This window comes from Pseudorasbora parva, chromosome 13 (assembly GCF_024679245.1).
Source record: "Pseudorasbora parva isolate DD20220531a chromosome 13, ASM2467924v1, whole genome shotgun sequence".
NCBI lineage: Eukaryota > Metazoa > Chordata > Actinopteri > Cypriniformes > Gobionidae > Pseudorasbora > Pseudorasbora parva.
The window spans coordinates 40,309,833-40,321,983 of record NC_090184.1 but is presented as its reverse complement, the minus strand read 5'-3'; the positions used below and the strand labels follow the sequence as shown (position 1 = coordinate 40,321,983).

The window sequence follows — 12,151 nt, the reverse complement described above, 5'->3', positions numbered from 1 at the left end:
TTGAACGTTTGCCGGATGAAAATTAGCACCCGTCACCAGCCAAATACGGGTGATTTTGAGTTGTGGCGGGTAAACTCGCTTCACCTACCGGCCACATTGGCGGGTAAATAAAAATAGCATACTATTTCCCCTCTTTGTAAACTTTGTTTAATGCATGCGAGTGTGGCCATATGTCCGAATATGACCAGTCGTTTTCGCCGTCATTACCCGGATGTAGTGCCAGACGACGCGAATAAGAACTCGCGCGCTGAGAGATTCATCACTGTGCATCATCCGAGAGCGCGCACTCGTCTCACAGCGCGCAAATATTGAGTTCTCTTTCAAGTCTTGCGCTTAAATGGTCAAACTCACAAAAAGTATGTCAACATGTCCATCTTGATGAGTATCTAAGCAGATAGTCTGTATATGCCTCAAGTGAACCGTATACAGTCGGGAAAGACGAGTATATCCCTGCACTAGGTCTTAAAGGGGCAGTAGCCTTTACTGCTCTTTAATGTCAAACAAAAGGACATCACTCACTGCTCTTGATTGAATAGCTTTTGTAAGTTTAATAAGGATTCATCTTTAATTTAAACCGTTAAATATGCAGTTATTTTACATTTGATTACTTTATTCAATTTCTGTACCTTTCTGCAGGCCTGTACATTATTAATGTAGCCTACACATGAGTGAGGTCAAGTTAAACATTTTAGTTTGAATGTTATTTTTTACTGTGGATTGTTGCAATGTGCTAAAAAAATATTTGCATAATTTGTAATTGATTTATTATTTGAAACTTTAATATTAATTTATACAATTGCAATGCCTTGATTCTTAGTAAAGTTACACCGTCATAGCATTAGCCATAAATGCGATGGTACTAATAATTGGCATAATTTCTTTTGCTGTTTCGGTTTCGGCCAAGAATTTTTATTTCGGTGCATCCCTACTGACAATGTTCTGCTTGGTATGTGGTCAACATGCTTCAGAAGATGCCACAACTAATGGTTTCATTGTCGGGACTAAAAACCTAAAACTGGAAGCCATAAAAGACCACGAATCATCCAAATGCCACATCCAGGTAAAAAAAAAAAAGAGCACAGAGCCCTACTCATTTAAAGAAATGTATATCAAGAGAGAAAGAGAAAATGTCAGTATTTCATTGAAACTTGAGATTAAATAAACTGCTTGTAGAGCTTGTAGTAATAATTTTTCACATGCAGTTACACAATGTCGGTTAAAAACAAGAAAGTGGCTGGTAAAAACATGGAGTGGCTGGTAGATTTTGAAATCCACCAGCCACAGTGGCCGGTGGACAAAAACGTTAATTTCCATCCCTGGTTTGCCGGTTCCCGCCTCCTGTTGTGCAAGACAAATTTCAGACTTGTCTGACAATAAAGTGTATATCACATATCATATCATATCATATCATATCATATCATATCATATCATATCATATATCAAATATCATATCATATCATATCATATCATATCATATATCAAATATCATATCATATCATATCATATCATATCATATATCATATCATATCATATCATATATCATATCATATATCATATCATATAAATGAAGGCCTAGACCTAAATTCAGATATTTTGTATACATATTTAAATCATAACATATGATACTAGTTCCTACAGATTTTAATATATATTAAAATCGGGTTGATTTTGAAAACTGGAACTGGAGACAGTAAATGTTTCTCATGAGAGGCACTTCTGCTTTTTCCCCACTTCTACTCTGCATTTTTCTCAAGTCAGTGTCAGACTGTCACATGTGTCTCAGAAAGCTCTAGCTCTCTAATCTATGACAGCACGATGAACCTGCTTTATATCCTTTTATTGGTCCTTTGGTCAGCGTTCAGTAAGTGCATCACATTTCTCTGCCTCAGATTTTCTGTCTATCTACTGAATTAATACCATTTTTGCTGTTTTTGTACAGATTCGTCTGATGCATGGTACTATACAGGTGCATCTTTAATCTATACATCTTTCTGTCTATGTTCCTATATAATATTCCAAGATGTCTTCAAATACAAGGATAGCAGTCAATATAATTTTTGTTGTGTTTTTGTACAGAGCCGCCTCAAACTACACCTCAACCTTCACAGAAAGGTGCATTATCTAATAACCTCAATTTATTAGTCTATACACTTTTCCTTTATTCTGCATTCAGTTCATATAATTTTATAATATTTTATATATTCAGTCAAAAATAATTTTTATAATTTTAATATAATGTGTCTGTTATTTAAAAAAAATAGCTGTGACTTTTGGAGAGTTTTTTGCAGAGATCATCTAATAACTTCTAAAATCTAGTGTTCTACTTTAAAAATACTTTAAAGTGCAATTTAATATCAGGACATACCTTTGCCTCATTTGCCTGAAATTTCCCTGTTAGTGATACTAGCTGAGATTATAATTGTCACGTACTGCTCTGGTTTATTTTTCTCTGTGTTCTGTTCCTGTTTTTTTATGGGGTTAGAATTGTTGCATTATTCTAAATAAATAGATTGTGATTCACAAAAAAGTATCAAATTCACAATTAAATAGATTAAGATTCACATATAAAAGAGATTTACACAAATGTACAAATTTCACAAATAAATAACATTTGCAAATGAAAAATAAATATTTACCAATGTGTTTTTTTGTCAAACACAACTCTGCATGGCATTTATTTGTAAATCACTTCTGTGCATTTGTAGATCCCCATATGCATTTGTGGAATTTGAAACAGTCAAGAAACAATTAAAACATTTCTATTCTGAAACATAATTTAAAGCCCATCAAATTGTAACACTGAAAATATGTTTAAAATTTGGATTTCATTACACCATTAGACTGTATATCAAGCCAAGCCACATTATAATATTTATGAGCCTTTGAAAATGCCAGAGAAACAGTGCTTCACATCTCTGGGAACAATGCATTAAAGCGTCACGTTATTCAAGATAGAACAGAAAAGCATCAATAGCTGACTAATGAATAACTGGATTCAACCTCGTGATAAACATGCAAGTTTGTGTAATAGGTGAAATTATGGTCAGACAACAACCAACGGCATTTCCCACTTCTTCAATCAAGCAGTTAATGATGCATATGAGCAGCTCTATGCATCTAACAATAAAGCATTATAAATATTGTTTTTAAACATGAAATGCATGCATTTCGATTCCCTTTGTTTGTAGTCATGCATTTAATAGTGAAATGCCCAGCAAACAAGCGGTGTGCATATTTATCAATTAAAACACTTGATCATACAAATAATATTTCATATGAATCAGATTTTTTTTATTGTAAAAGTTACTTACAGCAGCCAAAATAAATGCAAAGATGTATTTTTCAGCATTGCATGATTTTTATATGCATTGCACAAATTATACAAGTAGAAATTGCTATAGAGGCTCATGTGACATTTCTGTGCTACGCAGTCACGAAAGCCTGATCTATCTGCAATTTGATTTCACCCGGCAACTCAATCAGGAAACCTGTACATTAATTTATCCTGCTTCCGTTACACATTTGCAGGAAACAATTACAGACTGGCTTATCCACCTGGTGCGCTATTGGCAGATTTAACACGATGACGGATAGAGAATCGATGGATCGATCACTTTGGAGTGACATTTACTTAAAAAAAGCTAGGCAACTTTTTCCACACAAAAAGTGCTTGTAATCTTTACTCGGGCTATTCTAAGTAATATTTACTTACTAGAACCACTTATTTTTTATGTAAAATACACAAGTAAATTGCACTGGCAATACTCATCTATAGATTGTAACTTTCACTCAGATTACCATTGCATCCAATTACAAAACGCAAGTGAACATTGCTGATATTTCTGAGTTTTGCATGATGCACCCAGAATGCACAGTGGCATGAAGCATGTCGCCATTGTTGAGATTCTTAGGCTGAATCTTGATATCTGTGTGTGAGAAAAGCTTGCAGGAGTTCAAAGTGCTTAGTGTACAAGCTGTTATGAAATGTATACAACTTTTCTGGTTAAAACTGTGCTGGATCTTTTCTAGAATAAAACAAGGTTAATAGTATATTGCTCATACTCAGGTATAAGATTGATGAATTAAGCCACTACACAATGATCATATTCTGATCATCAAGCGGCCAAAAGCATCTGATCATGTTTTCTCTGCTTTTCTTGCCATAACAAACCCAAATACAGTAGTGAGAGAAACACTAACATTAAAAAGTCGCCAAACTGCCCAACTAAAAAAAACACTAATCGCCATAATGGTGACATATTAATTCTCAATAAGAACTTATGTAGCTTTAGCTACCGTTATTGTGATTAAAGGGGGGGTGAAACACTCAGTTTCAGTCCATCTCATGTCAATCTTGAGTACCTATAGAGTAGTATTGCATCCTTCATATCTTCGAAAAGTCTTTAGTTTTATTATATTTATAAAAGAAATATGGGCTGTACCGAGTTTTTCCGGAAAAAACGAGCGCCTGGAGGCGTATCGAGTGGGCGGAGCTAAAGAATGACGAGTGCGCACAAAACGGTGACGTCCTCAAGCGTGGAGAAACCCATCGCTATCGAGCTCAGCTAATAGATATATGATCCAGAATCATTCGGAGGCTGAAATAAATTGAACAGGAGAAACAGCAACAGCAGGACGTCCGTCTCTGTGGTATGGACTGTATTTAGTGGCCTGTCAACATTTGTGTGTGTTTACTCGCAGTTTATGAGGACATGATTTGGTTTATGGACTTTTGTATGCGACTAAACCTTAGCAGTAGCAAGAAAAACGGTTTTGCATGTCAGACTAGTGTAACGTTATACATAGAACAACAATGGAGTAACTGTTAGCGCATTTAAATGACGAAGCACGCAATCGTGTCGTTTACTGATGTTTACTCACGTGACGATAGCCAAGAGCAGAGACAGTTGAAGCAGTTTTACTCACCGGCTGCTTCCAAAGCAGGACCGAACCTTTATCACTGGGACCGCTCCGTCAAAAACACACTTCTTTGGTATGATTTGGTGAAGTCCTGTGACAGCAGTGGCGTGGAAATCCACTTTGCGACGCGACTGATGCGATGTTGTGAAGCTTCCCGTCATTTCTGCGTTCAAATCTACATTTATTTTTTTTGTTTCAATGTCGATTTTTTTTACTCTAGCAGCGACAAAAACGGCTTCAACCAATCACATACAAGGAAAAAAATGTGACGAAATGTCCAGTTGATGTCACAAGCTATTCAATCAACTTTAACCTTTGCCAGGCATGGCATTTCTCATGAGATTACAACTGTAAGCTGTACAGCTGCAGCTGTGTTTGCCCACTGTAGGCTACAGACAGCAATGTTTTATACGCATAGACCTTTTATAAATAGTTGATTTTTTTCTAAACATTGTGTCTGCAATTATGGAAAGTGAACGTGTTGCCATCAGTAGGCTATGTCTGTGGCACTGAAATGTTTACATTCATGAGACTCGACTGGAAACATCTGCTCGGATCGATTGATTCCCTGAAGTGCGCGGTTTGTCTCGTCAGATGCGCTGCCGTCTCTGGAGGAGATCCTCAAATTGTCCCACAGACTTTAGAAAGTAAGTGCTGAACTGGCCATGATAAAGTTTTAGCTCCTGTACAAGATTAGCATCCTCCCCTTCAGACTCTCTGTTCTATAAAGGCATCTTTACACAGCCGAGTTAAGGCGGGTCTAACGCGGGTCTGTGTCTGCTCAAAATTCTGTGTAAAGACGCGATGCCGCATTAAAGCAGACTTAAAATATGCCGGGTCTGACCCACCTCGGCCCCTAGTATCAAAGGCGACATAGAAGCGGTTTTGATTCAGTGTAAATGAACGCGAACCTGTGCCGCCTTAAACTACATCATTGTCATGACAACCGCCTGTCAGCAAGCTCACTAGGCGCGAGAATCAAGAAGCAGCAAGGAGACAAACCATCTAGGAATTAAAGTAAAAGATTTCTGTACTCACATCGTCAAGCTAACCACTGTAGTGTTCGCTGTTTGTAATCTTCCTTTGAAGAGACTGGCTGATCAACGCACTGCAACATTTCCCCTCAGAAACGGTAAATGCTTAACCCAATCGGCGTCACTGTGCAACCCAGTATTATAATCTCTTGGAGAGAACGATATTTTATATTAGATTTGATATTTAAATACAGTTACACGAATAGTTGAACGATCAAGTATGGTGACAAAATAAAACGTGGTACTTTTCTAATCGGATTAAAAAGGAGAACTATAATGTTTGGCGGAATAGCACTTCTGAGAGTACTTCGGCTCGGCGCAGTAAAAAGTCCCGTCCGAAACATCTTTCCTCACATCTCCCCCTCACTCTCTCATTTCTGTCAATAGGGAGATGTGAGGGAAGATGTTTCGGCCGGGACTTTTTACTGCGCCGAGCCGAAGTACTCTCAGAAGTGCTATTCCGACATACATTATAGTTCTCCTTTTTAATCTGATTAGAAACGCGCCACGTTTTATTTTGTCACCATACTTGATCGTTCAACTATTCGTGTAACTGTATTTAAATAGGGGAAACGTGGAGGTGTTTGGTACTTCTAACTTGATCTCTGTTTGGTACCATAGTGAATGAACTGGGCTTAGTGGGCTAAGCTAAATGCTATCAGATCGTCACCGCGCGTCAGAGAGATTAAGAGCACGCTCTCAGACGAGAGAGGTGTGTATCAACTCGTCGTAGTTAAGGGAATAACATAGTTTAATATGAAAAAGCGGTGCAGTATCCCTTATCAGAGGTGGAAAGTAACGAATTACATTTACTCTCGTTACTGTAATTGAGTAGTTTTTCTGTGTACTTCTACTTTTTTAAGTAGTTTTAAAAATCTGTAATTTTACTTTTACTTAAATATATTTTGATTAAAGTATTGTACTTCGCTACATTTTAAACCACATCGTTACTGAGTAAAAATATATCATTAATGCAAAGAGGGGAGGAAAAAAAATGCGATCCAGAAATGACTATATTGAATAGAGGGCGCGGGGCGCAGGAGAGAACAAGCGCACAAATATCAGATGGAGACGAACAAGACAGACGTCCGTGATGCAGACCCAGGTGAAAGCAAAACGCTGTCGTGAACCCCTGGCTAGTATGGAAATACTTTGGATATAGAAAAAAATAACATGGTGTTGTCCTGGAGGATATCAAAATGTGGATGCAAATGAAGAAACACATAGAACATGTTCATGCACACATCCCTCTGTGCAGATAAAGGTATGTTTATAACTTAAGGCCGATTGATTTCTGTGACGCAGAGGGAATCCCGGAATCCAGTCATGAACATTAACTTTACATTATAATGTAGAATTCACGTAATACACGCAAACGAATAACTTGAAAGTAGAGCTGTAGGCCTAGAATAAATCAAATCGCGACATGGTCTGTGAATATTAAAGCACAAAACATTGCTATATGAATATATGATCTGCTTGTTCTGTCTCTGTGAATGAGCTGCTCCGTCTACTACATATGGACTCTATAATTCTTTAACATTTTAACGAATTAATAAGTTGTTAATCTAATTCATATTTAAGAATAAGAATATTTTGAATATTAAGAATATTTTGTTACTCTTTCCACCTCTGTCCCTTATACCACCAGGTATAAACAGGGCCTAAATCACCAGCCCAGCTTTAACGAGTCTACAAGATAGAGTTCACTAGAGACCAGTCTCACATTAATAGCCTTCACAGATTATAACCAGAAACATCTCCAATGTGTGTGCACAACAAAAGCAAAGTGAATATTCACATCACCTTACTCGCTCTAAATTCCATGTTTTAGGAGTTACTTGTGCAAACATGTGTGCGATGAGTGTCTTAATGCACATCATCGTCAACAATAACGTTCCTTTTTGCCATTTTGGCTGGAGATAAATACCATTGCTGCTCTGTACCTGTTGTGAAAATACCAAATATGCCGGAAAGCCAAATGGTGATGTTTCTGGGATCACAGCAGCACCATCAAGAGATCCACACAACTCTCCTCCAGAAACTGTGTCTGGATGAAAGCCACTTCCAGCTCTACTTGAGGATGACGGGTGCCCAGTTTGATAACGTGCCAAACTCTTTGCTGGTTTTTTTGATTGAGGTGATGGTGTTTATTCACGTTTTTGCATTGACTTTGTATGCAATCTACTCATGCAAATAATTAAATTCGCTTTAAGTTTGCACACACCATCGGTCTCTCCTTTAACTTCTAAGACATTCCTAAAGGAGGGTGTGCGTGACTTTTTCATTTACATTGTTCTGGCATTTCATGTTAAAAGTCTGGCGAGTAAAATACATTTACTAGTCAATGGCAACTCAAGCTTCAGTGTGTCCGTAGAGGGTTGAATCTATGTATTTTGGATCATGCAACAATTCTAGCCCATTGTTTTCCCTGCCTGATTTCCTAGTTAGTTTAATTACATTGTATTTGTATTAACATTGTATGTGTATTCATTTAAGTGTTTATTCAGTTAACTGAACGGTCGTGTCAATAATAAACATTGTTCCTATTATATCAACTTGTGATATCCTGTGTATTTCCTATAGATTTATTATTAAAAACTATTTTAGTTTCTTTGCTCTCTACTTTCAATAAAGTGGTATGTGACAATAATATTCATGAGGCACCTTATTTTCTGAACATAAAATCACCAAAGCTGATAAAAAATTGTGTACTTTGCGTCTCTTTATACATTTAGGAGCATCTTCAAATCCCTGCTGGGACTGGTACAAAACACCATGTTATTGGGCCACAAGTAGGTGTGCAGATAATTATATTCATATGTTATCATATATTTGACTTTCAGCTGTTCAAACATCTATGTTTCTCTTTGTTTTATTAAAGCTGAACCCAGCAACATAAGCATACCTCATTACCAGATACAGAGTAAGTCAGCAGATTGCATTGATGCATCATTTTGGGTAAAGTAAGGTGACTTTTTATGTATGTTTTTATTTTATTTTTTTATTTTTTTCAATGAATGAACATTACTAACATCATACTGGTGCATCAAAGGTGTCTCATTTCCTTCTTATTAGGTATCATTTAGTTTCTAATGTTCTTTGTAATGTTGCAATGGTCATAAATTCAGCTCTTCAAACTGTAAAAAATAAAAAATATAAATAAAATTGTCTCTCTTTAATGAAGCTCAAGCCCCCTACTGGAGGAGACCGTATTACCAGATGCCAAGTAAGCAGCAGATTTATAGTGTTGTACTGATGCATCATTTTGGGTATTGAAGTAAGATGATCCCTTTTATTGTTTTTGATGAACATATAACATCATACTGGCACATCAAATATATGTCTTATTTCCTTCCTATTAATTATCATTTAGTTTCTAAATATTCCTTGTAATGGTTTAATGGTCATAAATTCAGCTCTTCAAACTGTAGAAATAATAAAACTGTCTCTCTTTATCTTAATGAAGCTCAAGCCCCCTACTGGAGGAGACCGTATTACCAGATGACAAGTAAGCAGCAGATTTATAGTGTTGTACTGATGCATCATTTTGGTAATAAAGTACAGATGACTTATTTTTTATTTTCTTAAATGGATGAACATTACTAACACCATACTGGCGCATCAAATATGTCTCACATTGCTGCTTTATTGGTGATCATTTATTTTTATTTCCTTGTAATGGTTTAACTGACATAAATTCAGCTCTTCAAAATGTAAAAAAAACAAAAACAATACAACTGTCTCTCTTTATCTCAATGAAGCTCAAGGCCCCTACAGGAGGAGACCGTATAACTGGATGCCAAGTAAGCAGCAGATTTATAGTGTTGTACTGACGCATCATTTTGGGTATTAAAGTGAGATGGCCTTTATTATTTATTTGTAATTATTTTCTTAAATGGATGAACATTACTAACACCATACTGGCGCATCAAATGTGTCTTACATTGCCGCCTTATTATTAGTGATGATTATATATATATATATATATATATATATATATATATATATATAGATTGTATATATATAGATTGTATATATATATATATATATATATATATATATATATATATATATATATATAGATAGATAGATGATTATATATATATATATATATATATATATATATATATATATATATATATATATATATAGTCTTTATCTTAAAGTGGGGTGAAATGCTATTTCATGCTGAGTTTTTAAACTGTTAAAGACTTTAATTCCCATCGTAAACATGGACAAAGTAAAAAAAAAAAAAAAAAACCTACCTGACGTCAGATAGGGCTGAATGTCCTTGTACGGGCCGTACGGGCTCTTCTCCTGGAAGCACATGCGCTGCAGTCACAGGACTTCATTAAATCAACAATGTCACCAAAAAGTGTGTTTTTGGTTGTCAGGGCAAGACAACCCAGTACAGCTTTCTCAAATTAACCTAGAATTTTTTTTGTTCCCTGCATTTCGGTGACATTGGTTTAGAAACAAGGTACAGTTCAAGTCCGAATTTGTAGCTCGTCTAAATGCTGAAAGATGAATTGGTTCCAGCGATTAAGGTTCACGGTTGTATGTTGGAAGCAGGCAGTGAGTAAAACTGCTTCAAATGTCTTTATGTTGTTAGCTATCGACTCGCTCATTCAAATGCGCTACTATTCCATTGTTTCTCTATGTAAACACGCACTAGTCTGACGTGTAAATCCATTCCACTTGCTACTGCTAACATTAAATCGCATACAATAGTCCATAAACCAAATTATGACCTCATAAACCGTGAGTAAACACACACAACTGTTGCAAAACTCACGAGCATAACAAGCTGCTAAGCATATATAAGTTATAGTACGTACCATAGAGACGTCCTGCTGTAGTCGTTGTTGCTGCTTCTCCTGTTCAATTTCAGCCTCTGATTCTGGATCATATATGTATGGCTAAATCTGATTGATCTCAATGGTTTATTTAGGATTATGTTTTTTTCTCCACAATTAAGGATGTCAGAGCTTTCAGATGCTCTCAACGCAATTAGTGTGCGCGCCCTTCATTATTTAGCTCCGCCCACATGATATGCCTCCAGCCGCTTGGGTTTTTCGGAAAGACTCGGTACAGCCATATCTTTCTTTTATAAATATACGTTTACATTTACATTTATGCATTTAGCAGATGCTTTTATCCAAAGCAACTTACAACTGAGGAGGAAAGGAAGCAATCTGTCATGAAGAGGTGAAGAGACGCAAAAAGTGCCCTATATACAAAGATTTGGATATTACTCAGAGTAGCAAAAACTAGAATAGGGAGGGAAAAGATAAAAATAGAAGAGGAAGAGTTAGATCCGCTCATTAGCTGAGCGAAGGCTTCTGGTGGGGATGTAGACTCGTAGGAGCAAGTCGAAAAATGCTGGTGCCGAGCTTGTGGAAGGTCCATAAGCAAGAGTCAGAGCTTTGAACTTGATGCAGGCAGCAAGTGGTAGCCAATGCAGAGATGAAGAGATGTGTGACATGAGCCCTTTTGGGCTCATTGAAGACAAGACGTGCCGCAGCATTTTGGATCATTTGCAGCGGTTTGATTGCACATAATTGAAGTCCAGCCAGAAGCGCATTGCAGTAGCCAAGTCTAGAAATTACCAGGGCTTGGACAAGAAGCTGTGTTGCATGCTCCGTAAGGAACGGTCTGATTTTCCTGATGTTGTGCAGCGCAGACCTGCATGACCGAGCTGTCTTTGAGATGTGGTCTTTTAAGGACAGCTTGTCATCAAAGATTACTCCAAGATTTCTGACCGACCCTGAAGGGGTAATCAAAGATGAACCTAGCTGGATGGTGAAATCGTGTTGTATGGTCGGATTAGCAGGGAAGACGAGCAGCTCAGTTTTTTCTAAGTTGAGCTGCAGGTGATGTTTTTTCATCCATTGCTGACATATCCGCCCGGGCAGCTTGAGATTTGTGCATGTACAGTGGGATATATTTTTTTTATTATACACAAATATAATAAAACTAAAGATTTTTTGGAGAAATTAAAGATGCAATACTACTCTATAGCTAGTTAGGTATTCAAGATTGACATGAGATTGACTAAAACTGAGTATTTCAACCTCCCTCTAATGAAGCTCAAGCCCCTTCCTGGAGGAGACGGTATTACTGGATGCCAAGTAAGCAGCAAATTTAGTGTTGTATTGATGCAAAATTTGATTAACTGATGCATGAATTTGGAT

At 36.8% G+C, this 12,151-nt stretch overlaps 1 protein-coding gene across 8 annotated transcripts in view; it reads left to right on the top strand.

Annotated features, from left to right (window-relative positions):
- Nucleotides 1-1,759: 1,759 nt before the first annotated feature.
- Nucleotides 1,760-12,151, top strand: part of LOC137038293 (uncharacterized) — a 34,486-nt gene continuing 24,094 nt past the window's right edge. For 3 of the 8 annotated variants that reach the window (XM_067412771.1, XM_067412768.1, XM_067412770.1), the window contains exons 1-5: nucleotides 1,760-1,861; nucleotides 1,940-1,966; nucleotides 2,077-2,112; nucleotides 8,693-8,749; nucleotides 8,839-8,880. In XM_067412771.1, coding sequence (XP_067268872.1) covers nucleotides 1,816-1,861; nucleotides 1,940-1,966; nucleotides 2,077-2,112; nucleotides 8,693-8,749; nucleotides 8,839-8,880 — 208 coding nt within the window. In that variant the 5' untranslated portion in view covers nucleotides 1,760-1,815. Of the gene's footprint in view, nucleotides 1,862-1,939; nucleotides 1,967-2,076; nucleotides 2,113-8,692; nucleotides 8,750-8,838; nucleotides 8,881-9,141; nucleotides 9,184-9,423; nucleotides 9,466-9,718; nucleotides 9,761-12,046; nucleotides 12,089-12,151 lie in introns of all 8 variants that reach the window. The other 5 variants (XM_067412765.1, XM_067412764.1, XM_067412767.1 and 2 more) reach the window with 3 other exon arrangements.